General features: G+C 57.3%; 1 protein-coding gene across 16 annotated transcripts in view; it reads right to left on the reverse strand.

Moving 5' to 3' along the window:
• KIAA1217 (KIAA1217 ortholog) overlaps window positions 1-23,776 on the reverse strand; it is a 659,855-nt gene that overhangs the window by 234,079 nt on the left and 402,000 nt on the right. For 4 of the 16 annotated variants that reach the window (XM_070056129.1, XM_070056127.1, XM_070056128.1 and 1 more), the window contains one exon: window positions 5,522-5,808. In XM_070056129.1, the coding sequence (XP_069912230.1) occupies window positions 5,522-5,635 (114 nt within the window). In that variant the 5' untranslated portion in view covers window positions 5,636-5,808. Of the gene's footprint in view, window positions 1-5,521; window positions 5,809-14,288; window positions 14,538-23,776 lie in introns of those variants that run through there. The other 12 variants (XM_051821008.2, XM_070056121.1, XM_070056124.1 and 9 more) reach the window with 9 other exon arrangements.

The raw sequence follows: 23,776 nt of genomic DNA on the forward strand, positions 1-23,776 counted from the left end.
ACGCTCACTCCCAAGACAATTTTCTAGAGACTCTGAACAGGAAATGTGTCCACACCGATCTTTCAATTCCATCCCATCATCTGCTCACAGGCCTCTAGTACTTTTTTTGTTAAGAGATTTATTTATTTACTTGAAAGAGTTACAGAGAAGGGGAGGCAGAGGCAGAGGCAGAGAGAGAGACAGAGAGAGAGAGATCTTCCACTCTCCAAATGGCAGCCACGGTCAGGCCTGGGCCAGGCCGAAGCCAGGAACCAGGAGCTCCACCTGGGTCTCCCATGTGGGTGGCAGGGGCCCAAGGACTTGAGCCATCTTCTGCTGTTTTCCCAGGTGCATTAGAACTAAGGAGCTGGATCAGAAGAGGAGCAGCCAGGACTTAAACCGGTGCCCATATGGGATGCCAGCACTGCAGGCAGCAGCTTTGCCCTCTGTGCCACAGTGCCGGCCCCAGGCCTCTGGTATTTCGTAAGCACAAAGTCACACGCCCACCGCCGACTCCGTGGTGACACGGTGCACCTTGCCCAGCTACTCACTACCACTCATGCTGCTGCTCCCCTTGTACCCAGCTCCTTTCTCTAACCAGGAGGCCGACCCCCTAGCCATGTCAAGGTCACCACCAACCCTACCGGTGCTAACACTGCACAAACTGGGCCCCAGGCCAGGCCTTGCTCACTTCCCCTGTGTTTCAGCACACCTTGAAGTCTGGCGGCCAACAGAGGGACGGCGTGATCTGAGGGTTCCAGTGCGTGGCCCCGACATCCCATCCTGGGGGTGCCTGGGTTCCGGTCCCAATTCCAGCTTCCTGCAGATGCAGACTCTGGGAGGCCTGCTCGCCCTTGGAGATTTCGGTAAGCAGTGGACATCCAAACCCACACTCGGTTGTGAGTTCAAACGTTTCAGGGCTGTCGGCCACTACATGTGGCTCTTGTCATCATCCCCTCTGGGTTAGATGAATAGCCCCAGAGAGGAAACTCTTATCTGGCTCTGTTTCCTTTGCTGTAAGGGTGAACTTTTCATGTGTCTATTTATCTACGGGAGCACGTGTCCGGGGACAGGTATTTGGCCCTAAACTGCCGTGGACGCTTCCTTCTCCGACCGAGGTACCTGCATCTGAGCCTCAGCTCTGCTCCCGCCTCCTGCTGGTGAGCACTCCGGGGGGCGGCAGGTGACGGCTCAAGGACTCGGGTCCATGCCACCCACGTGAGAGACCCAGATGGTGTTCTTGGATGTTCTGGGAATTTGGGGAGCAAACCAGAAGGTCGAAAAACCTCTTGTCTGCCTCTCAAACAGAAAAAAGAAAATAACAGCCTCTCTGGAGAGCTGCCCAGGTAGCCACAGAGGGTGTGTGTGTGCAAAGAGCTTTACGTTTTCATGTCAGACCACAAACGGAGCACAGGTGTGTTGCGTGGTGTAATCGAGACATCAGGTGCCGGCCGATGGTGTGTGTATGGCTTCCGTCTCCTACCAGCTCCTTACTTCTTGTAGCCGCTTACTGCACAGGGCTGGGTGTTGTGGCCCAGCGGGCTCAACCACAGGCCGGGATCCCTGGATCCCGTACCAGAGTACCTAGGATCGAGTCCCACCTCCACTTCCAATCCAGCTCCCTGCTAATGCTCCTAGGAGACAGCAGACGATGGCCCAAGCGCTTGGGCCCCTGCCGCCCACATGGGAGACCTGGATGGAGTTTCTGAATCCTGGCTTCAGCCTGGCCCAGCCCTGGCTGTTGTGGGCATTCCGGGAGTGAACCAGTGGCCGGAAGAGCTCCCATTCACTCCCTGTCTGCCTCTGTCTCTCTGCCTTTCAAATAAATAAATCTTAGGTTAACTATTTTTTTTTTTTTTTGACAGGCAGAGTGGACAGTGAGAGAGAGAGACAGAGAGAAAGGTCTTCCTTTGCTGTTGGTTCACCCTCCAATGGCCGCCGCGGCCGGCGCGCTGCGGCCGGCGCACAGCGCCTATCCAAAGGCAGGAGCCAGGAGCCAGGTGCTTCTCCTGGTCTCCCATGTGGGTGCAGGGCCCAAGCACTCGGGCCGTCTTCCACTGCCCTCCCTGGCCACAGCAGAGAGCTGGCCTGGAAGAGGGGCAACCGGGACAGAATCCAGCGCCCCGACGGGGACTAGAACCTGGTGTGCTGGCGCCGCAAGGCGGAGGATTAGCCTAGTGAGCCGCGGTGCCGGCCTCGGTTAACTTTTAAAAGTGTTTATGGGGCGTAGTGGGTAAAGCTGCTGCCTGCGACACCAGCATCCCTTATGGGCACCGGTTGAAGTCCCAGCTGCTCCACTGATGCAGCTCTCTGCTGTGGCCTGGGAAAGCAGAGGAAGATGGCCCAGGTCCTTGGGCCCCTGCACCCATGTGGGAGACCTGGGGGAAGCTCCTGGCTCCTGGCTTTGGCCTGGCCCAGCTCTAGCTGTTGCAGCCATCTGGGGAGTGAACCAGCAGATGGAAGATCTCTCTCTCTTTCTCCTTCTGCCTGTGTAACTCTGACTTTCAAATAAATATTTTTTTTAAAAAAAGAGTGTTTTGAGACCCACATGGACAGCTGGTTTCTGCTTTGTTAGTGAGGACCTGAGAGTGAGTGTTTCCAGACTGAACAGGGACCTAGTGACCACGCCTGGGAGGCACTGGGCACCGCACACCTCTCTGACCTCAGAGCTACTAGAAAGAAACAAGTCTCCCACGTTGTAAGACACACACGGGAACATTCCCAACGATGCTTCCCGTGCCCTGGGCCGCGCTAGGGTGAGCGGAAGTCACGCTTCCACCTCTGCTCTTGATCCACTGGGACCCGCACCTGCCAGTGCCAGATGTCAGAAAGCTCGATGAGACGAGAACCAAGGTCGGCCTTGCCCGGGAAGGCCACAGACGCTGGGATTTGTGGCCTTGGCCGAGAACTGGGCAGAGCGACTTCGCCTCCCCTCTTTGTCAGCCTCGATCTCTGTAGCTGCTCCCACGGCAGTGACTCATCCCCATCTCCGACTGCCCACCGCGTATCTCGTTCCAGTTCAGACAGCGGATCAGCCCCTCATCGACAGATACCACGATCACTCTCAACCCCGATCTGCTGAGGCTGAGACAAGAGGTCTGCCTTCTGAGAGTCTATTCTAGGAAGCTGACATCACACACAGTAACCCGGAAGAGCAGCTGCCTCAGGGGCCGGCGTGGTGGCACCGTGGACTAAGCTGCAGCCTGCGATGCCGGCGCACCATCCCACATCGCCAGTTCTCTCCCCAGCTGCTCTGCTTCTGATCCAGCTACCTGCTGATACACCCGGGAGAGCAGCAGCAGATGGCTGCATCCTCGGGCTCCTGGCACCTACATGGGAGACCCAGACGGAGTTTCTGGCCCCCAGCTACGGGCCGGCCATGGGTGCCATCTGGGGAGTGAACCAATGGAGGGAAAAGCTTTCTCTCTGTCACTCTGCCTTCCAAATACATCAATAGATCTTAGCAGCAACAAGATTAGATGCGACAGCACAAGAATTACAAGACCACGAGCCGCTCAGCCGGCCACGTCTGGGCTGTGCCTCCCCGGATTCTTGTACAAAGAGTACAGAATCCTACGGCTTCCACTGGCGTTGCTGGCATCTCTCACAACGCCTGTCCCCACCCAGGCAGGTACCAACCAGGTCCATATGGGAAACAGAGAGGAATCTGAATTCGATCCCACACCAGAGGATCAGGGCTCGAGCCCCTGCTCTGCTTCTGATCCAGCTTCCTAACAAGGCACACCCTGGCAGGCGACAGGTGTTGGTTCAAGGAGTTGGGTCCCTGCCCCCCACCTGGGAGACCTTGACAGAGATCTGAGCTCCTGGCTGTAGCCTGGTCCAGCTCGGGCAGTTGCAGGCTATTCGGGGAGTGAACCAGTGGATGGAAGATGTGTACATGTGAGTGTGTGTGCATCTATGTGTGTGTGCATGTGTTTATGTGTGTCTTGCTCTGCCTTTTGCATGAATAAAAATAAAAAAACATTTAAAAAGTAGCTAGACAAAAACTCTTGAATAACATATTTTTAAAGACTTGTGTGTGAGGGGCCGGCGCTGTGGAATAGCAGGTTAACACCCTGGCCCAAAGCACCGGCATCCCATGTGGGCGCTGGTTTGAGTCCTGCCTGTTCCTCTTCTGATCCAGCTCTCTGCTGTGGCCTGGGATAGCAGTAGAAGACGGCCCAAGTCCTTGGGCCCCTGCACCCATGTGGAAGACTGGAAGAAGCTCCTGGCTCCAGATCAGTGCAGTCATCTGGGAAGTGAACCAGTGGATGGAAGATCTCTCTCTCTCTCTCTGGCTCCCACATTTCTCTGTTAACTCTGCCTTTCTAGTAAAATAAAGAAATCTTAAAAAGAGAGAGAGAGAGACAGAATATGGCATCTGTTCATTTCACACCACCCAGAGAAGGGACAGCAGGCAGGGAGGGCGAAGCAACCAAGGATGCAGTGTTCAGACAAATCCAGGTTCAAATCCCCACTTGTCCATAGCGGACTGTGTCAGCTGTAACTTCTCCAACTGAACAGCTTTGGACACAACACGATGCAGCACAGATGCCCGCCTGAAGTGCACAACGATCCTACCACCACAGAAAAACAGGGTATCTTCTACCCATACTGGCAAAGATAAGAAAGCAACCCTTTATTAATTACCAAAGAATGACTCCTCAGCCCACGTTCCCATCACCCATGATCCCTGGTTCTCTCCTCCTCCGTTGGGTCCAACCACCAGCTGTCCATGTAAACAAAAGGCAAGCATCAACTCCATGAAACACATATTTCCCATGGTAAAGAGAAGGCCGCATTTAAGAGAGGAGAGATGAGCCTAAGGACCAAGGATAGATTCATACTACGGAGGCCAGTGCCAGTCTCCACTTCCATGGTGTCCCCCACGCTGCGTTATTTAGACAGAAAACAGAGCTTAGAGGAAGAGCACTGGGCTGGCACGGCCTCGCTCCCTCCCTCCCCGGCATTTGCACAGCAAACTGCTCGCTGCTGCTTCCCCCGCCTTCCGCGTCCTCAGAGGTCTATCTGATAACAGGAGGATGAGGACCTCTGAGCAGGCCTCCCGTCTCCCGTGACCCTGTGCCACCAAGAAACAAAAACATCCTGGCCGCCCGGGGCTGTTATCAGCGGACAGATGAAGACGGCGGAAGGCAGGGCACCGAGAAGAACGCCTGTGTGATGGAAAGGGAGAGGAAGACAAAGAGCAGAAGGGCCCTCTGTGGTCAGCGCTGTGGCCCTCTGTGGCCCACCCGGGTCTACCTCTGCACACTCCCTGATGCACCTGTCAATCGGCAGGTGCATCCCCTCGGAAAACGCTCTGTTGAACACCCCTCCCCACCCTGTACCCTCCCTGGTGGTCCAGCCTCCTGTTCTCTTGTCGTACTGTTTTATTTTTTTTTTTTTTAAGCCTCGATCTTTAGAGTTGAACATTTCCACCAGCTCAGCCGAGAGACCTGGAAGAACCACAAGGCAAGCACGGTGCCCCCAGCCATGGTCCCCTGGCCGCGGAAGGGCGCTGGGCTCGCTCTCACGCCCCTACCTGGTCTCGCAGCCTCTCCTGGTGGCCCATGATGGCCGTGGCGTGGTGCGGGTACTTCTGCTTCAGGTGCTCCAGGAAGGCCTCTCTTTTCCTGTCCATCTCTGAGGTTTGCATTCCCAGGATTTCTCTGGAACTCCGGGCCCCGCCTAGCGTGTGCCTCCTGGGGATGTTGCGGGAACACTTGGACGAGGACTGCCGGCTGCTCCCGTTAGACGGACGCTCCTTGGTTCTGCGGCATTCCGCATCTTCCGCCGCCGTCACGTGCAGGCCACCGCTCTTTCCTGGTTCTGAAAGAGGCAGAGCAAACGCACTCAGGACTCGGAATCGCGCCCGGGACGTCACGCCTGCAGATGGCCAGGACGACCTGTGGGGGGCGCTACCACAGCGTGGAACGTGCCAAACATTGTGCCTTCTCTTTTTGGAGAAGAACATCCCTGATCCAAACAAATGGGGAAAATTATTCTTTCATAATGAAGATGGAGCAGCAAAAACTCTGGGCCTGGCAGGGTGGCACAGCTGGTTAAGCTGCCGCCTGCAATGCCAGAATCCAGTATTGGAGCACGAGTTCGAGTCCTGGTTGCTCCACTTCTTTTTTCTTTTCTTTCTTTCTTTCTTCCTTCCCCCTCCTCTCCTTCCCCCCTTCTCCCCTTCCCCTCTTCCCTCCTTCCCTCCTCCCTCCCTTCCTATTTATCTTTGAAAACCTGAGTTACAACCTGCTGGTTCACTCCCCAAATAGTTTCCATGGCCAGGGCTGGGCCAGACCAAAGCCAGGAGCAGGGAGCTCCATCCGGATCTCCCATGTACGTGTCAAGGACCCAAACACTTGGGCCACCTTCCCCTGCTTTTCCCAGGCCACAAGCAGGGAACTGGGTCGGAAGTGGAACAGCTGGGAATCATATGGGATGCCAGCACCACAGGCGACAACTTAACCCGTTGTGCTGCAGTACCGGCCCAGTCCTGGCTGCCGCACTTCTGATCCGGCCTCCTGATAACGCCCTTGGAAATGCAGAGGGAGATGTCCCAAGTCCTTGGGCACCTGCCACCCATGTGGGAGCCCCAGATGGCGTTCTAGGCTCCTGGTTCCAACCTGACTCAGCCCTGGCTTTTGTAGCCATCTGGGGAGTAACCCAGAGGATGGAAGAGTTCTGTTTTTCTTTCTCTCTGTAGCTCTGCCTTTCAAATAAATAAATAAATAAATCTGAAAAACAAAAACAACTCTGTAACTTCTGACACCTACCCCGAGGTTATTCAAAGCAAGAGCACTTGGCCAGACTGGTTTTGGGCAAGAAATGGGGTTACTCTTTACGCTCACCTATAATTATAACAACATTAACTCGAGTGATTCTGATTGTGTCTGCACTTTTAATTACAGTTTCATTCCAGTAACCAGATTTTAATGTTCCTATCACCCGAAACAAGCGTCTCATCATCAAGAAGTATCAGCAGCCGTCATCCTGCGCGGACGGCAGCTCACTGGCAGGTGAACACCCAGCAAGGCGGGTGCCCCGGGGGGGCAGAAGCCAGGCAAACACACCAACAGCAGCAGCGGTCACGGGCAGCGTCATGGGTCCAAGGTGGAGGCTGAGACACCCCTCACCCACGGCGGACTCCACCCAGGCAGCACGGTGAAGCCGAGAGCTGTGTGGGGGTTGGACAGCCTTGACCCAGAGCGACTGCCTCTGAGAAGCCTTGCCGGGCTGAGAACGGATCAGTAAAGGCGCACGGTGTCAGTGTCTAGAGTACATGCCCTGCTTCCGGGATCCCGGACCCGTGGGAGGGCTCCACCTCAAGGAGAAATGACAGCCATGTGCCTAAAAGGCCGAATTAGCTAAGGAGAGCATTTGGTGTGACGGTCAGGCTGCACCCACATCAGAAAGTCCAGGTTCAAGTCCTGGCTCCGCCCCTGACTCCAGCTCCCTGCTCATGCACACCTCGGGGGGCAGCAGGTGATGGCTCGAGTACCTGGGTCCCTGCCCCCCTCGTGGGAGACCTGGATGGAGTTCCAGGCTCCCGGCTTTGGACTAGCCCAGCCTCGGCTCTTTGGGGGCATTTGGGGAATGAACCAGTAGATGGACAACAACTCTCTCTCTCTCTCTCTCTCTCTCTCTCCTGCAGCCTCGCCCACTGGATTCCCTGGAAAAAGCACGCAGACGGACCGAGGGACTCCTACCTCAATTTTAGCCTCAGAACACAAAGGTTGTGTCTCTCAGCCTCATGTTCTTCACAAAGAGACCAAGGGCGGCTGGAACAGCATCAGAGATACAAACAGCCTTCTATCTCTAAATCATTTCACTGGATTCTAACATCTTTTTCCCCAATGATGATATATTGGCCAATTATTTATCTTTAGAAATGCAGAGAGGAGTGGGTGTTTGGCTTGGTGGTTAAGAGGCCTCCTGGAATGTCCTGGGATGCTCCCACCCTATGGCAGAGTGCACGGGTTCAAGGCCAGGCTCTGCCCCTGATTCCAGCTTCCTGCTCACGCGCACCCGGGGAGGCAGCAGCGATGGTGCACATCTTTGGGTCGCTGACCCCTTCAGGGGAGACCTGACCTGGGCTGGACCTGGCCACGGAGAGCCTTTCAGAAGGAGAGACCTCTTTGTCCCTCTATCGCTCTGCATCTCAAATTTTAAAAATGTGGTGCAGAAAAATACGATTCAAGGTTTGCCAGCTCTGCTCATTTGCAGCCAGATAGACACAGAAGCAAACGTCTATCTCCTAACATAACACAACAGGTGTCCCGAGCTCCACTACAAGTCCGTTCCCTGAAAGCAATGCCCCCAGCAGTTTCCCGCTCCTTTGCCTCTTGAGTCCAGAACTCCAGGCACAGACACCCTGGACAACGCGGGCACAGGAAATGGATTCTCCTCCTGCTGGCTTTCTGTTCCGGTCCTCCCACCCTGGATGAGTGTTTTGGGAATAATTCTTGCTTACCCTTCACTTCTCATTAGGCTGCTAATTCTAGCCTCTCTATCAGGCCCCGAGGAGGAAAAACATCACCGACTCGGTCAATTCTACTTTTCGGGAGCTTCCGCAATTCGTTTAGAAGGGGAAGAAGGTAGCCGGCGCCGCGGCTCACTAGGCTAATCCTCCGCCTTGCGGCGCCGGCACACCAGGTTCTAGTCCCGATCGGGGCACCGGATTCTGTCCCGGTTGCCCCTCTTCCAGGCCAGCTCTCTGCTGTGGCCAGGGAGTGCAGTGGAGGATGGCCCAAGTGCTTGGGCCCTGCACCCCATGGGAGACCAGGAGAAGTACCTGGCTCCTGCCATCGGATCAGCGCAGTGCGCCAGCCGCAGCGGCCATTGGAGGATGAACCAACGGCAAAAGGAAGACCTTTCTCTCTTTCTCTCTCTCACTGTCCACTCTGCCTGTCAAAAAAAAAAAAAAAAAGGAGGGGGGGGAAGAAGGCAGAAATATCGGCTAAAGCAATGCTAGGGACTAACTGTAGCGTATCCATCGACACTGCCTTTCTAATACACAGGCTGTCTTTTTCCAGGGTCTCTTCCTTAGTCATACAGAAGTAACAGGATCTGTGGACCAAAGCTACAAGTAGAAAATACCACACCCCAGGCTGATATAATGCAATCTAAAGAGGCTTAACTTCATCCTCCGATAGTGCTGTGCACGCATTTCATAGAAGCCCAAACTGTTGTATATTGGATTTCACACTGCTAATTAAGCGGCATTTTTAAGATGACTTTTACCACCCATAAAATAATATTTTTTTTTTCATTGCCCTGGCCAGGCTGGCATTAGGGCGCAGAGGTTTAAGCTGCTACCTGCAGCGCCAGCATCCCACGTGAGTGCCGGTTCAAGTCCTGGCTGCTCCACTTCTGATCCAGCTCCCTGCTGATGTGCCTGGGAAAGCAGCGGAAGACGGCCCAAGTGCCTGGGCACCTGTCACCCATGCAGAAGACCCGGATGGAGCTCCAGGCTCTAGTTTGGGCCATTGCAGCTATTTGAGATATAAACCAAAGTACCTGTAGTTAGTGGGGGAGGGAGGCCCCATGCACGCCCAACCCCCCCGCCCTGTCCTGCCTGCCTCTGGTCCCAGCCCCAGCCCCAGCCACCTGCTCGGCTTTCAGCGGCCTCGCGCCCTTTGCACAAAACCTCCTCACAGGCAGCCTGGTCACCTGAGCCTGCTCCCCACTGAGGGTCAGCTCCTCCCACGGCCCAGGCACAAGTGACAACTCCCCGACTCTGTGGTCTTCCAGCAGGACAACCAAGGACAACCAAGCTGGGGCACGGTGGGGACCAGAGCGAGAGCCGGGGGAAGACTCCAAGGCAGAATCCCACAGGCGTGGAGCCCCGGAGCCCAGGCCCGCCGGCCCCTCCCCACACACACCAACACAGCACAATGACCCGGGGTGGAGGAACCCCACCACGCGGAGACACACACAAGCCTGCTCCTTGTTCGCAACGCCTTTGGGGCTAGGACTCAATCCCGGGTGCGTGCACTGCTGGCTATTCTGGGAGCCCTCGGAGGCTGGAGCACCAAGGCCAGGCTCCTGCCACGCCCACCGGAGAAAGGGGCCCTGTTTCCTCTTCCTGCCCCTCCCAGCCGCTGCATGGGCTGCAGGGCAAAGAGCAAACAGGAGCTCAAAGCTAGGAACAGAGCTTCAAACATCCCCTGGGGAAGATGCCTGGGGCCGGTCCAGGCAGGAAGGCCAGGGACACGCCTCTGTGTCCCAGAGGGCTCCCCTGCTGGAGGGCAAAAGTTAGAGACAGACAGGTGGGGCACCCCACCGGCCAGGGAGCTGCCAGGGCCAGCTTCTACGCCTGGCCCCAGCGACTCTGCCTGGGTAAGCTGAGCCCTGGCATCCCACGCTGCTGGCTGCCAAGGGCCGGCCATGGTGCTGACCGCAGGTGCCTTGACATTTCATTCCTAGGTCAAGAGTCCCTGGGCATAGACTCTCAGGGAAGGCAGCCTCACTTTGTTTCTTTTTTTAGGATTTATTTATTTATCTGAAAGGCAGAGTGACAGAGAGAGGGAGAGACAGAAAGAAGACAGAGAGATTGTCCATCCGAGGGGTCACTCCTCCAAATGGCCTCTAATGGCCAGGGCTGGGCCAGACCTAAGCCAAGAGCCTAGAACACACCCCCTGGGGCCCCTGTGTGGTGCAGCAGCCCAGGCACTTGGGCCATCTTCACCTGTATTCCTAGGCACAGCTGCTGGATCAGGACTGGGGCAGCCAGGACTCAAACCAGCACCCATATGGGAAGCCAGTGTCACAGGTGGTGGCTCAGCCTGCCAGGCCTCACTCTCGATGGTGCTACTGGGGAGCTGCTCAGAGACCCAGCTTTTTAACATCCCAGGTCGTCCGGCCTCTCTGGACCTTCCACAGCAGAACCTGTCTATGTGTTTGAACCAGAACTCCCTGTGGCGGCACATGCGAGCAAGGTGCATGCTCCAGCCCCCCTCCATCTATCTGGGCATCTATCTGGTCATTGCAGCCAGTGCAAGGCAAGCAGAAGCCACAGAGGTCACCTTCACGCCTGGCCGCTGGACTTCCCAAATGACCTCCCATGCTCTCTGTCTTCTCTCTGTCCGGGATGAACACAAAGGACCCAGAAGAAGCCTGTGGTGTGCTGGGCACGGCACAGCGACTGGACGGGGAGCCCCAGTGAGCCCCCCAGGGGACACAGCCGGCCCAAATCCTCCCCTTGCTCTCCAGGAAGGGTTAACCTTGATGAAGCAAAGGCACCGAGGTTGGGGGATTGTCACAGTGATGAACCTGTCTGACTATATATGTGTTCTGTTGGGGGTCTCCCACTGATATCATAAAATCACCATGGTGTACAAATTGGCACAGAAATTACTGCTGACCCAAGGTCATTACATTCCTTATGGAATTCAAATGCCGGTGTTGTAGCACAGTGGGTTAAGCCACCACCTTTGAGGTCAGTATCCTGTCCGATCACTGGTTCTTCGAGGCGTGGATGCTCTACTTCTTCTTTCTTTTTTTTTTATATTTATTTGACAGGTAGTTATAGACAGTGAGAGAGAGACAGAGAGAAAGGTCTTCCCTCTATTGGTTCACTCCCCAAATGGCCACTACGGCTGGCGCGCTGCACCGATCTGAAGCCAGGAGCCGGGTGCTTCTCCTGGTCTCCCATACGGGTGCAGGGCCCAAGCACTTGGGCCATCCTCCACTGCCTTCCCGGGCCACAGCAGAGAGCTGGCCTGGAAGAGGGGCAACTGGGACAGAATCCGGCGCCCCAACCAGGACTAGAACCCGGTGTGCCAGTGCCGCAGGTGGAGGATTAGCCTAGTGAGCCGCGGTACCGGCCTCACATGCATTTTCAATGAACTTTCTTCCTACACTACAAATGTCACCTAGTGGTAAGTACGCTGATGGACAAAACACAGCAAGGAGATGGATACCAACAGGGCTATTTTAATTTATTTTTACACTTTTACTTATTTATTTGAAAGGCAGAATGAGACAGAAGGAGAGACGGAGAGAGATCTTCCATGTGCAGGTTCACTTCCCAAATGCCCACCACAGCTGAGACTGGGCCAGGCTGAAGCAGGGGCCTGGAACTCCAGCTGAGTCTCCCTCTTGGGTGACAGGGACCCAAGCGCTTAGGCCATCTTCCACCACCTCCCAGGCGCTTCAGCAGGGAGCTGGGTCAGAAGTGGAGCAGGCGGGACTCGCACCAGGCACTCCCACGTGGGATGTGTGCGTCCCGGGCAGCGCTTCCCCTGCAGGGCTACATTAGGGCAGACTTCCAGCATGGCCCTGTGCGTCTGTGATTCCCCAGGGATGGGGAGGCAGACAGGTGGGCGGACACACGGCACCTGTACAGAGTTCAGAGGTAAAGCAGACCTCCGGGGGCGCCTGTGGGCAGACACATCCATCCCAGGGACACAGACACAGCCTATGCTCCAGGACTACGCTGAGTGGCTCCCGCCCACTAGGGGCATGGGACACAGGTTCAAATTCCACCGACAGGTAAGAGTACCCACTGTGCAAGGTGCACTACGCGGCTGTGCTCTTCTGCACGCGCACGCGTTTCCTGCTGGCCTGGCTCTGCAGCCCTGGAGCCCCACTCCAAACCATCAGCGCCCTTTTGTCGACCCCTTTTTATTTGAAAGGCTGAGTGACGGGGGACAGCACTGTGGCACAGCAGGTTAAGCCTGCTGCCGGCATCCCATATGGGTGCCACTTCTTGTCCCAGCTGCTCCAACTTCCAATCCAGCTCCCTGCTAATGCACCTGGGAAAGCAGCAGAAGATGGCCCAAGGGCTTAGGCCCCTGCACCCACGTGGGAGGCCAAGAAGAAGCTCCTGGCTCCTGGCTCCGGCCTGGCCCAGCTCCGGCCATTGCAGCCATCTGGGGAGTGAACCAGAAGATGGAAGACCTCTACCCTGGTTCTCCCTTAGTCTCTGTAACTTTTTCAAAAATAAAAAACAAATAGTAACAAGTAATCCATGTTCATGAAGCCTAGTATTCTTGGTGCCCTGTGCTCAGGGCAGCTACAAGGGAGGCCCCCACACAGACGCTCCCCATTCCTGGAAGGGAGCACCGAGCCCAGGCTGGTCCCTCCTGGCCTCACCTGGGAACCCCTGTGAGCCCAGGCTGGCCCCTCCTGGCCTCACCTGGGAACCCCTGTGAGCCCAGACTGGCCCCTCCGGGCCTCACCTGGGAACCCCTGTGAGCCCAGGCTGGCCCCTCCCGGCCTCACCTGGGAACCCCTGTGAGCCCAGGCTGGCCCCTCCCGGCCTCACCTGGGAACCCCTGTGAGCCCAGGCTGGTCCCTCTGGGTTGCGTCTTGCCGGGCAGGCCAGACCTTGAGTCCCTGCAGCAGGACCCTGGCTTGACCTAGGGGTGTGGAGTCATCTCTCCCAGGTCCTCTCTGGACCCCAGCCCCCCGCCGCCCCACCTCCTACCCGGAGTGCCCTGCTCTGAACACACAGGCTGACCCCTTCCTTGCTGGCGCGGGTGTGTCTGGCTTCTGTCTGCATTTCCAGTGTGGGTGACTCACACGGCTCACTTCCCTTCCCATCTTACACACACACACACACACACACACACACACACACACCCCTCTCTTCCCCTGTGCACAGCCCCTGCTCCCACGCACAGCCCAGCACCCGAGCACGCACCCCCACCGCCTTTTGTTCCTCGCTGTCCCCTGGATGAACCTGGGGCGGTTTCTGATGCTGCTGACTCAGGGCGGGGGCGGGGGCAGCATCATGGACCCTGGAGGAGTCCCGCGCCAGCCCTGGGAGCCCCACTGGCTAAATGTCCTGGGCACAACACAAAGCTGTTGGAAATCCCCCCTGGAAAGCACAGACGACCAATAACGCAGTGGAAAGGAGAAACCGCCTACCAGAAGTGGCCCCAAACAACTCCCAACTTTTCAAAGACAGCCCCAAGTCACGGGCAGGGTTCTGTCCATCACGCGGAGGTCCCACAGATAACACAAAACCGGCCCTGGACGCGGCGACCTCGCCTGGTGGCAAAGCTCCCTGCTCCCCAGGGCTGGGGCTCGCGAGAACATGGTGCCACGCCTGTTGCCTGAGGGATGTGGAGTCGTCTGAGGGCAGAGATACAGTTCCTCACCGACCATTTCCCCGGGCGGCAACCGCGCCACCCCCGCCGCTGCCGGAGGAAAAGTCAAGCCCCGGAGACCCCCGGCGCTCCCCCGCTCCGCAGGACGCACAGCCGCCGCCAAGCCCCGGCCCGGGAGGCGCGGGCGCCCCGGCGGCACGGCACAGCCATAGCCAGGGCGATGCGCCCCGGAACGCGCCGGCCACTCACCCTGCGGCGCAGGCGGCGCGCGGTGCGCCCAGCGAGGAGGGCGCGGCTCGCCGCCCCGGCTCTCGGGCTCTGCCATTGTCCCTGGCCCGCGCGCGGCGCAGGATCCGCGCGCCTCCTTGCAACTCGAGCGGCGCAGTCCCGAATGCTCCCGGAAAGCGCTGGAAGCCGGCCCGGGCTGGGGGAGGAGGGGACGGGGCGAAACCCCACCCCGAACAGGCTCCCGCGCCCAGGGAAGCTGCATTCCAGGCCTGACGCCGCCGCGGCTGCTGCTGCTGCTGCGCCGGGTGCCCCGGGGCCGTCCCCGCCCCTGCGCATAGGCCCCCGGGGACCTAGCTCCGGAGGCGGGGGCGGCGCCCGCTGCGCGCCCACGGGCGGGGAAGGCCCCGGCAGGTGAGGCCCGGCCCGGCCCCGCGCCCCTCTCCCAGTGCCTGCGGAGGCCAGGCGCGGGGCGCCCCGGCAGCCCGCCGCGCACCCTCCAGAGGTGAGCGAGCACAGCCGAAGTTTGTGGCGCGTGGTCTGCGAGGAGGTGGCGCGAAGTGCCCGGCTCGGGAAGCTGCGATTCCAAGTTTTCCCTGTTCGCCTGCGCCTTCGCTACTCCCCTTCCCCCAGCACAGGGACGCACGCACACCGTGCACACCACACACTCATGCACACACGGACCCCCACACGCGCACTTACGCACACACACACACACACACACAAACATGCCCCCTAACCCCGGATCTGAAACGCGAAGCAGTCAATCCACCACCGCATGGCTCTGGTTAACGACTTCAAAAACTTTTCAAAGGCGGTTAAAATGCCGACCCCTGAATGGCCGGCGACCCGTGCGTGCCTCACTCTCTCCTTCTAAACCACCTACAAATATTTATCCTGCTCTCTACCCTGGCCTTGACCAACTGGCGAATTTCCCAGAAAGTGAAATGAGGAGGCACGACTTCCACAAAAGATGGGAAGAATGGGAAACCAATAACGTGAGCTCTGTTGCAGGTAGAAAAGAACACCGGACCACAACTAGTAACACACGTGTGGCTTTTTAAAAAGATTTATTTATTGGAATGGCAGAGCGAGTGAGAGAGAGAGAGAGATCCTCTGTTGGTTCACTCACCAAATGCCTGTCAAATGTGGACCAGGCTGAAGCCAGGAGTCAGGCACTGCACCCTGGTCTCTAAGCACCTGAGCCATCACCCGCTCTGCCTGCCCAGGTGCGGATCCTTACCAGAGACAGGGCTCAGGCTGGGCACTCTGATGGAGGAGGCATCTAGCTTCACCTGCTACTCCCCAAGCAGCGGCCCCATTATTTAAGGGAAGAAAGGCCATCGAGAGCTTGCTGACCACGCCCTGACCACCCGGCTGGCCACTCCGGCAAGGGAGCTGCCAGGTTACGACCGCAAGTCCCCCGAGTGTTTCGCCACGCCATTTAAGATACACATGCAGGAGCGCCTGCAGGACAGAGCCTACAGACCCAAAGGAAAGCAGTCGTCCCCAGGGGGTGAGCTACAGTCCTCGACTGACCAGACTGTCTTGAAACCAAGCAGGTTGGTGGAGAATCTTCCAGAAGATTAAGGCAGTGCACCACAGGGAGCTGGGGCTCAAGGTCTCTGTGACTTTGGAACACTGTCACCTGGTAACCTCGCTTACAGAAGGAAGTAAACTTGCACAGCTTCTGTGCTGGGCGCCTGCAGGCAAACACCGCAGGAGCCTCAGCCGTACGGAAGGTTCCAGAAGATTCCAGAAGGAACCGTCAGCGGTGTCCAGGCCCTTGGGTGTGTTCAGAGGATCCTGAGTCAGATTTTTGTACAGCTGTTGTGTGGCCGTCTACACAGGCAGAGGGGGAGGGGCTGGGAGGGGAGAGAAAGAGGGGGATCCCAGGTCCTGAGCCTACAGCAGCTCCTGTCACCTAACGGGGCACAGAGCAAACCCTCCTCCCATTATGGAGCAGTGAAGGAGCCGGCAAAGGCAGGGGCAGGGTGATGGCAGCAGCACCCTGCCTGGGGCCCTCCCGGCTGGCTCAAGGCAGGCAGAAGAGCCCACCCTTGGTGCAAAGACAGGCTGCACTCCCTGAGTTGTTTGGAGAGTGTCAAAGCAGAGCCTCAGGCCTCTCTTGCCCCAGGTCCAGGACTCCCAGTTTCCAGACAGCCCAAGCTCCTCCACTGACCCCATGCCCAAGCTTCCGGGACACTCCCCTCCCCCTGGGGCCACACAGCCTAGAATGCTCCAACCACGGAACGCGTGTTGTCTGAAATGCTCCAACTTTTGGGCCATTCTGCAGGGAGACGCTCCTAGGAGCCTGGTTCCCAGGGCCCAGGAGCTGAAAACAGTTGGAGCCTCCCAGGGGGGCATGGGTCCCTCCCCCCAAGAGAGCCCTTCCTAACAACCTCGGGTCAACCTCCAGTTCCTCGGAAAACCGTAGGTGTCTCTGCCATTGACGTGAACCTAGGGATCCAGAGCACTGTGAAGAATACGACTTTTGCCGATGCTGTCACTGTGCAAACACTATTGGAACTCGAAGGACATGGTGGGTTGGGACGTAACTTAATTTCTGGCTTTACAAATTGCTGTGACGACTCCATCTGCCTTCAGTACTGCCCTCTGTGAGTTGCACCAGGAGAGCGGGGGGAACTTGAACTTTGATATGCTTCCCATCATATAAAGAGCTGCAGTAGGCCGGCGCCGCGGCTCAATAGGCTAATCCTCCACCTTGCGGCGCCGGCACACTGGGTTCTAGTCCCGGTCGGGGCACCGGATTCTGTCCCGGTTGCCCCTCTTCCAGGCCAGCTCTCTGCTGTGGCCCGGGAGTGCAGTGGAGGATGGCCCAGGTGCTTGGGCCCTGCACCCCATGGGAGACCAGGAAAAGCACCTGGATCCTGGCTCCTGCCATCAGATCAGCGCGGTGCGCCGGCTGCAGCGGCGGCCATTGGAGGGTGAACCAACGGCAAAAGGAAGACCTTTCTCTCTCTGTCTCTCTCTCTCACTGTCCACTCTGCCTGTCCAAAAAAAAAAAAAAAAAAAAAAAAAAAAAAAAAAAGAGCTGCAGTAGTGACACCAGGGAGCTGCAGGGCCAACTTGGCTTCTGTTAGCGAGACAGGTGCGGGGCTATTTCCTGGTCCGTGGTCCCGCAGGTTACAACTCAAGGTTTAAACTGACCTCACACCCAAAGAATGTGTCATCGAAAAGGAAAGAAGAGGAATGAGAAAAACAAGTGCTAGAAGGCAAAGGTGATGTTTCCCTCACAGGCGGGTGACCTAGTACACTGCTGGGGTATTTCAAGATGCATTTGAAAGGAAAAGTTATAGAAAGAGTGGGGAGGGGGAGAGAGAGGGGGAGAGATTTCATTCTACCGACTGGTTCACTCCCAAAATGATTGCAGCAACCAGGGCTGGTCCACGCTGAAGCCAGGAGCCAGGAACTCCATCCTGGTCTCCCAACTGGGTGGCAGGGGTCCAGGCACTTGGTCCATCCTCTGCTGCCTTTCCCAGGTGCATCAGCAGGGAGCTGGACCAGAAGTGGAGCAGCCGGGACTCAAATCGGAGCTCAAATAGGCTGCTGGTGGCGTCACAGGCAGTGACTTACCCCCCACCCTGCCACAACACCAGCCCCCATCCTTGGTTTTGGTAAAGCAACTTAAATGTCACCATGACACCCAAGACTCATAAACAACTGGCGATGACGCTTTAATTACAGGGCTGTGGGACACATGCCCACTCCTTTGTGCGAGTCTGTGTGGAGAAGAGATGTCGCTAGAAGGCAGCCAAGTGAAAATAACAGGACGCACGTCTCCCGTGTCCCTTCCAAACCTTACACTCTGTCGAGAACAAGATGGCTTCCAACGGGCCGACATTAGGGCACACACACAAATGCTTCACACTTGCCTAAATGCTTAACATGCACACTGCTCAAAACCAAACCAAAACGGAGGGAAAACCCAACAAGTCCACCCAGCGGGGCCTCGGGCTGGCTGGGCACCTCAGCCCTGTTTCTGAGGTGGCGGCTGCCACACGTCCGTCACAGAGAAAGGACTCCCAGCACATGGGAGGTGTTTCCTCCAAGGTTGCTGCTGACGGCGACGCGTCAGGTGGCGGGGGTGACATTATCCTTAAAAATAAACCAGGCCGCTTGGCAGGGAGGAAGGGGACACTATTAATAATTACAGCTGGGTGACACGGAATCAGGACTGTCCCCGGGAAGGCAGCCCAGATGGCCACTTCTGTGCAATCCCAGATATGCAGCCCCCACCCCCCATCTGCCCTGCCATACTCCTCGGGTTTCCAAGTGCACAGTGAACACCCACGCTGAGAGTCCCGGCAAAGATCCCGTAAGAATTTCAAACATTAATGAACACCAAGCTGTGAGGCTCACCACAGCCGGGCTGCGAGTCCACCAACAATTGCACATCTAAGCAAGAAGTCTGGGCTACAGGTGTGATGCACTTCGGTACGGTTCATCCGTCAGAAACAGAACTGTCCTGGCCATGCTAGGATCCCGGGTCTCCCCACCAGATAGCCATGTGCGGCTCTGCCACTCCCTCCCTCCAATGGCCCCTTCCCTGGCTCCTCTGGCTTGGTGCTTAAGACACCATCGCCGGCACAGGAGAACTTGACCTTCATTTCTGGCTCCAGCTCTTGACCACAGCTTCCTACTGATGTGAACGCTGGAAGGCGGCAGTCACAGCTCAAGTAACGGGGTCCCTGTTACCATGTGGGAGACCCCAGATGAGCTCCAAGCTTCGGTCACTGCAGGTGTATGGGGGAGTGAACCAGCACATGGGCGAGAGCTCGCTCTAAGTAAAAATCATCCTCATTATCATCATCATCATCAGCCCAGTGGCTCCAAGGAGAGCCTGCCGATCAAGAAGTGAGGTGGCCAAGGGCCAGTCACGTGTCCCCACTTGGAGATCTGGGGAGCCCCCCTGCACCCTGCCCTGCGGATGCAGACATAAAGCGACCCTCTGTGGGGAGCAATCCGGACTGGACTGAGTTACTGGAATTAAGACTTATTCTATGCATCTGCTCTCCCACAATATGGCGCTGGGAGAGAAGTAAACAGCTTCCGCACAGCTGCCTCCAGTTCAACTAATAAACTGTAGGACTTGCTCCTGATTGGAGGAGAGCAGCGTACTCGGCGTGTGGGCAGCCGAGTTAGGATTGGCGGAGGAGGACTATAAAGGAGGAGAGAGACGGCATGCACCAGGAACATCTATGGGGAACATCTATGGGGAACATCTAGCTGAAGGAACACCTGTGCAGCCCCCGAGAAGAGCCGGTCGGCGGTGTGCCGCTCCCCTGCGGAAGTGGGGAATGTGGCCAGGGGGAACTGCCCTTCCACGGAGGTGGAAGGGATAGTAGCCAACCCGGGAAGAACCAGCAGCAAACCCGGGGAGGGCCAAGCAGACAAAAAGAACAGCGCAGGGTCCTGTGTCGTTCCTCCACGAAGAGGGGGAGCGACATAATGGTGCCGTGACTCGGATAGGAAACCTAGGACGGATAGGAAACTTAGGACGGATATGAAACTTAGGAGGGAAGAAACGGGAAGAAGTGGAAAATACCGGAGAGAGAGACTAGCAAAGAGCCTAGGTGCCGGAAGAAGCTATTGAAAGCCTAGGCAGAGACTCGGATATGGACTGTGGGAAAGAAGTTAGGATTGAAAGCGAAAGTGAAAGCTTTCATAGACTCGGATGCGGACTATGGCGGGGAAGCTAGGAGATTGAAAGCGAAAGTGAAACCTGGAGGAGGCTTGGACTCGGATACGGACTGTGGGGAGAGGCCAGGAGAAATGAGGGAGGAATATTGTTGGAAGAAAACTTAGGGAAACATACCGGGTAGAGAAAAATGTTAGGGAGGATGAAGCCGCGAGTGCAGGCCAAGGCGGAGACATAAGCCACCTTGGAATTCTTCAAGTCACCCCGGGGAGCAAGAGGCGAAGATCTGGAACCAGAAGCAGAGACGTGGGCCGCCAGGTTGAAATTCGCCAGGTTAGTCCGGGGAACTTGGACTGAATGCCGGTGGTGGCGGAAACATTCGCGGAAGCCGCCGCGTGCAGAGAGAGCACGGGGCGTGAATAGATAGGGAACGCAGGGCTGGCGCGAGGCCGTGGTGCGGGCGCGAAGTGCGTGGAGACCGCAGAGTGTGCACGCGAAGCCGAGCCGCGCAGAGCTGTGAAGCCGCCGCGGGGCGGGCGCCGGCGGGGCGAGGCGCCGGGAAGCCGCTCAGAGCCGTGAAGCTGCCGTGGGGCGAGGTGCCGAGAAGCAGCCTCGGGCAGGCGCCGGGAAACCGCGGGGATGAGAGAAACAGAAGTTTGGAAGTGGAGTGAGAGAAATGGGAATGTTGGCAGACAGAAGTAAAATGGGAGAAATAGGAATGCCCGGAGATAGAGAAATAGAGAAATAGAAAGGCCTCCCTACAATACAACAATTAGAAGGCTTGGATTCGGTCTGCCCGATTAGTGAGGCGATGAGCACCTGGGCGGCTAGCAGCTTATGCGCCGCAGGTCACCGAAGACAGGCACGAATTAACATCAGTAAGGCCTCCCCACAAAAAGGCAATGAGAAGGCTTGGATTCGGTTTGCCTGATAGGGCTTGTAAGCCCCTGCAGGCTCGACCAGAGCATGCGCTGCAGGGCACCGAACACAGGCACGCATCAGCGCCTAAAAACCTCCTCACAACATGGCGAAGAGAGGACCCGGATTCGGTTTGCCTGATTGATAGGACTTGTAAGAGCCTGTGGCAACTCTAGCAAGTAGAGCAGAGTGTGTGCCGCGGGACACCGAAGACAGGCGCATATCAACGCCAAAAAATAAAAAGAAAGGGGGATCTGTGGGGAGCAATCCGGACTGGACTGAGTTACTGGAATTAAGACTTATTCTATGCATCTGCTCTCCCACAATATGGCGCTGGGAGAGAAGTAAACAGCTTCCGCACAGCTGCCTCCAGTTCAACTAATAAACTGTAGGACTTGCTCCTGATTGGAGGAGAGCAGCGTACTCGGCGTGTGGGCAGCCGAGTTAGGATTGGCGGAGGAGGACTATAAAGGAGGAGAGAGACGGCATGCACCAGGAACATCTATGGGGAACATCTATGGGGAACATCTAGCTGAAGGAACACCTGTGCAGCCCCCGAGAAGAGCCGGTCGGCGGTGTGCCGCTCCCCTGCGGAAGTGGGGAATGTGGCCAGGGGGAACTGCCCTTCCACGGAGGTGGAAGGGATAGTAGCCAACCCGGGAAGAACCAGCAGCAAACCCGGGGAGGGCCGAGCAGACAAAAAGAACAGCGCAGGGTTCAGTGTTGCTCCTCCACGAAGAGGGGGAGCGACACCCTCAAATCCAACATGTGAGCACCGTAGGCACATTTGCCTGCCTTTCAAGGCGGCCCACTGATGTGCTGCTCTGATCTCCTGTCTGTGGGAAAACGCGGTGCTGCCGAGGGAGCCGCCATCTGCAGCACACACCCCTGGGCAGCCGCCTTCCGCTCAGCTCCCTGCTTGCCACAGAGCCGGGCCGGCTTCCGGGGGGTGGCTTGAAGCCCACCCTCTCGCCCCAGACCCAGTGAAGGCAAGGCCTGTTCTGCGGAGGTGCTGGGAGTCCGGTGGGACCCCCCACGAGGGTGGGGGCTCCTGCAGGTGCTCCCCTCCTCACAGGACCCACTGGTGCCATTGCCGACCCTTTCAGGGCAGAGTAGCCAGGGGGTGGGCGTCTGGTGCAGTGGTTAAGATACTGTGTGGTGTGGGGCTGGCCTCGTGGTACAGCGCCAGTTCATAGCCGGCTGCTCTACTTCCGATCCAGCTCCCTGCTTGTGGCCTGGGAAAGTCATTGAAGATGGCCCAGGTGTTGGTCCCTGGACACCCATGTGGGTGAGCTGGATGGAGCTGTGGAGAGGGGCAGGGATTAAGGAGAACCAATCACACTGCCAGAAACACAGGCGCCCTTGTATTTCATGCTCCCCTAGCGCCTCCCTTGTCCCCATTTTTCAGATGAACAAACTGAGTCCCAGAGAGTTGATGAGTCGGGCTCCCTCCTGCCTCTGCGCTCCTCCCCATCCTTCCCCGCCATATGCGTGCTGTAGACATTAGGATCTTTTAGCCTTCTGCCCACCATGGAAGTCAGGCCCCGCTGTGCTAGGTCACCCCTCAATTCTTCCTGTGTCACAATCAGGGGTGGGAGGGGCTAGGTTCTGAAAGCCCTGCCCCCACAACAGTAGAGCCAGAGCTGCTGGTAGGTGGGTGGCGCTGGCAGCTCAGCCACGGGTGTCTCCCAGGAGCCCTGGAGGAGTCCTGGGCTGGGTGCAGGCTGCGCGTAGCCCGGGGCTCCTGGAGGAGGAGGTGGAGATCACCTTGTAGGAATTCTCCCTTCCCCGAGGCCCGGGAAATGCCGTATCTCTGGTCTCCTCCAGCAGGGCTGGGAGACTGGGCTGGTCACTTGCTCCCCTCCCCCACCTAAAAAAAACAAACACACCGGCGAAAGAGTGGACTGCAGGTACATGTGCCCTGGTGCAGGCGTTTCTGACGTCTGTGCATCCAAAAGAGGCCTTCACGAAGGTCGCCCAGGGGCTGGTGCTGTGGGGAAGCCTCCTCCCCCAGTGCCGGCACACACATGGGCACCCGGCCGCGCCACCTCCCATCCAGCTCTATGCTGTGGCCTGGGAAAGCAGTAGAAGATGGCCTAAGTCCTTGGGCCCCTGCACCCACGTGGGAGACCCAGAAGAAGCTGCTGGCTCCTGGCTTCAGATCAGCACAGCTCTGGCCATTGCAGCCATTTGGGGAGTGAACCAGTGGATGGAAGACCTCGCTCTCTGCCTCTCCCTCTCTCTGTGACTCTGCCTCTCAAATAAATAAATAAATAAATAATAAATAAATAAATAAATAAATAAATCGGTCACACCAGATGCATTTGACGCAAAGACTATGCATGGATGTCACGGTGTTTGTTTGTTTTTCCAGCGAAACAGACTTGAGTTTTGATTCTGTTTTCCCACCAACGTTTTGCAGATCCCTGGCCCTGAGACGCACAGGCCCAGCCTTGGTGGCAGGTGGACAGTTTTGTGTGGGAGCCCCGGGCCCCAGCTCCCTACCTCACGCCCTTGTTTTAGTTCTCTGCAGCAGGGGACAGATAGGTGCTTGTGCAGAGCAGAGCACGCAGGTCGCTGGGGGTCGCAGTGCCTTTAGGGGTCAGAGAGCTCAGGGGCCCCTGGAGTCCCTGGGGGCTTGGGGATTGGGTGGGGTGGGGCTGGGGGCTCTGTAGCACTACACCTCCTGGGTCCACGCCCTCAGCTTCCTCCAAGCCCTGCACCCTCAGGTTTCCTGAAACTCTCGACCGCCAATCACGGCTTCACAAGTTCTACCTGCCACTGCCACCCACTACACACTCCCACCCATCCCAATCACCACGTGGAAGCAGCTGACAAGAGTGTGGTCAAGTGGCCCAGAGAGGGACCAGTGATGTTCTCAGGTTGCTCTGGTCACGGCCCCTCCTTGGAAGACAGCTGGGGACACTTCCAG

This window comes from Oryctolagus cuniculus, chromosome 13 (assembly GCF_964237555.1).
Source record: "Oryctolagus cuniculus chromosome 13, mOryCun1.1, whole genome shotgun sequence".
NCBI lineage: Eukaryota > Metazoa > Chordata > Mammalia > Lagomorpha > Leporidae > Oryctolagus > Oryctolagus cuniculus.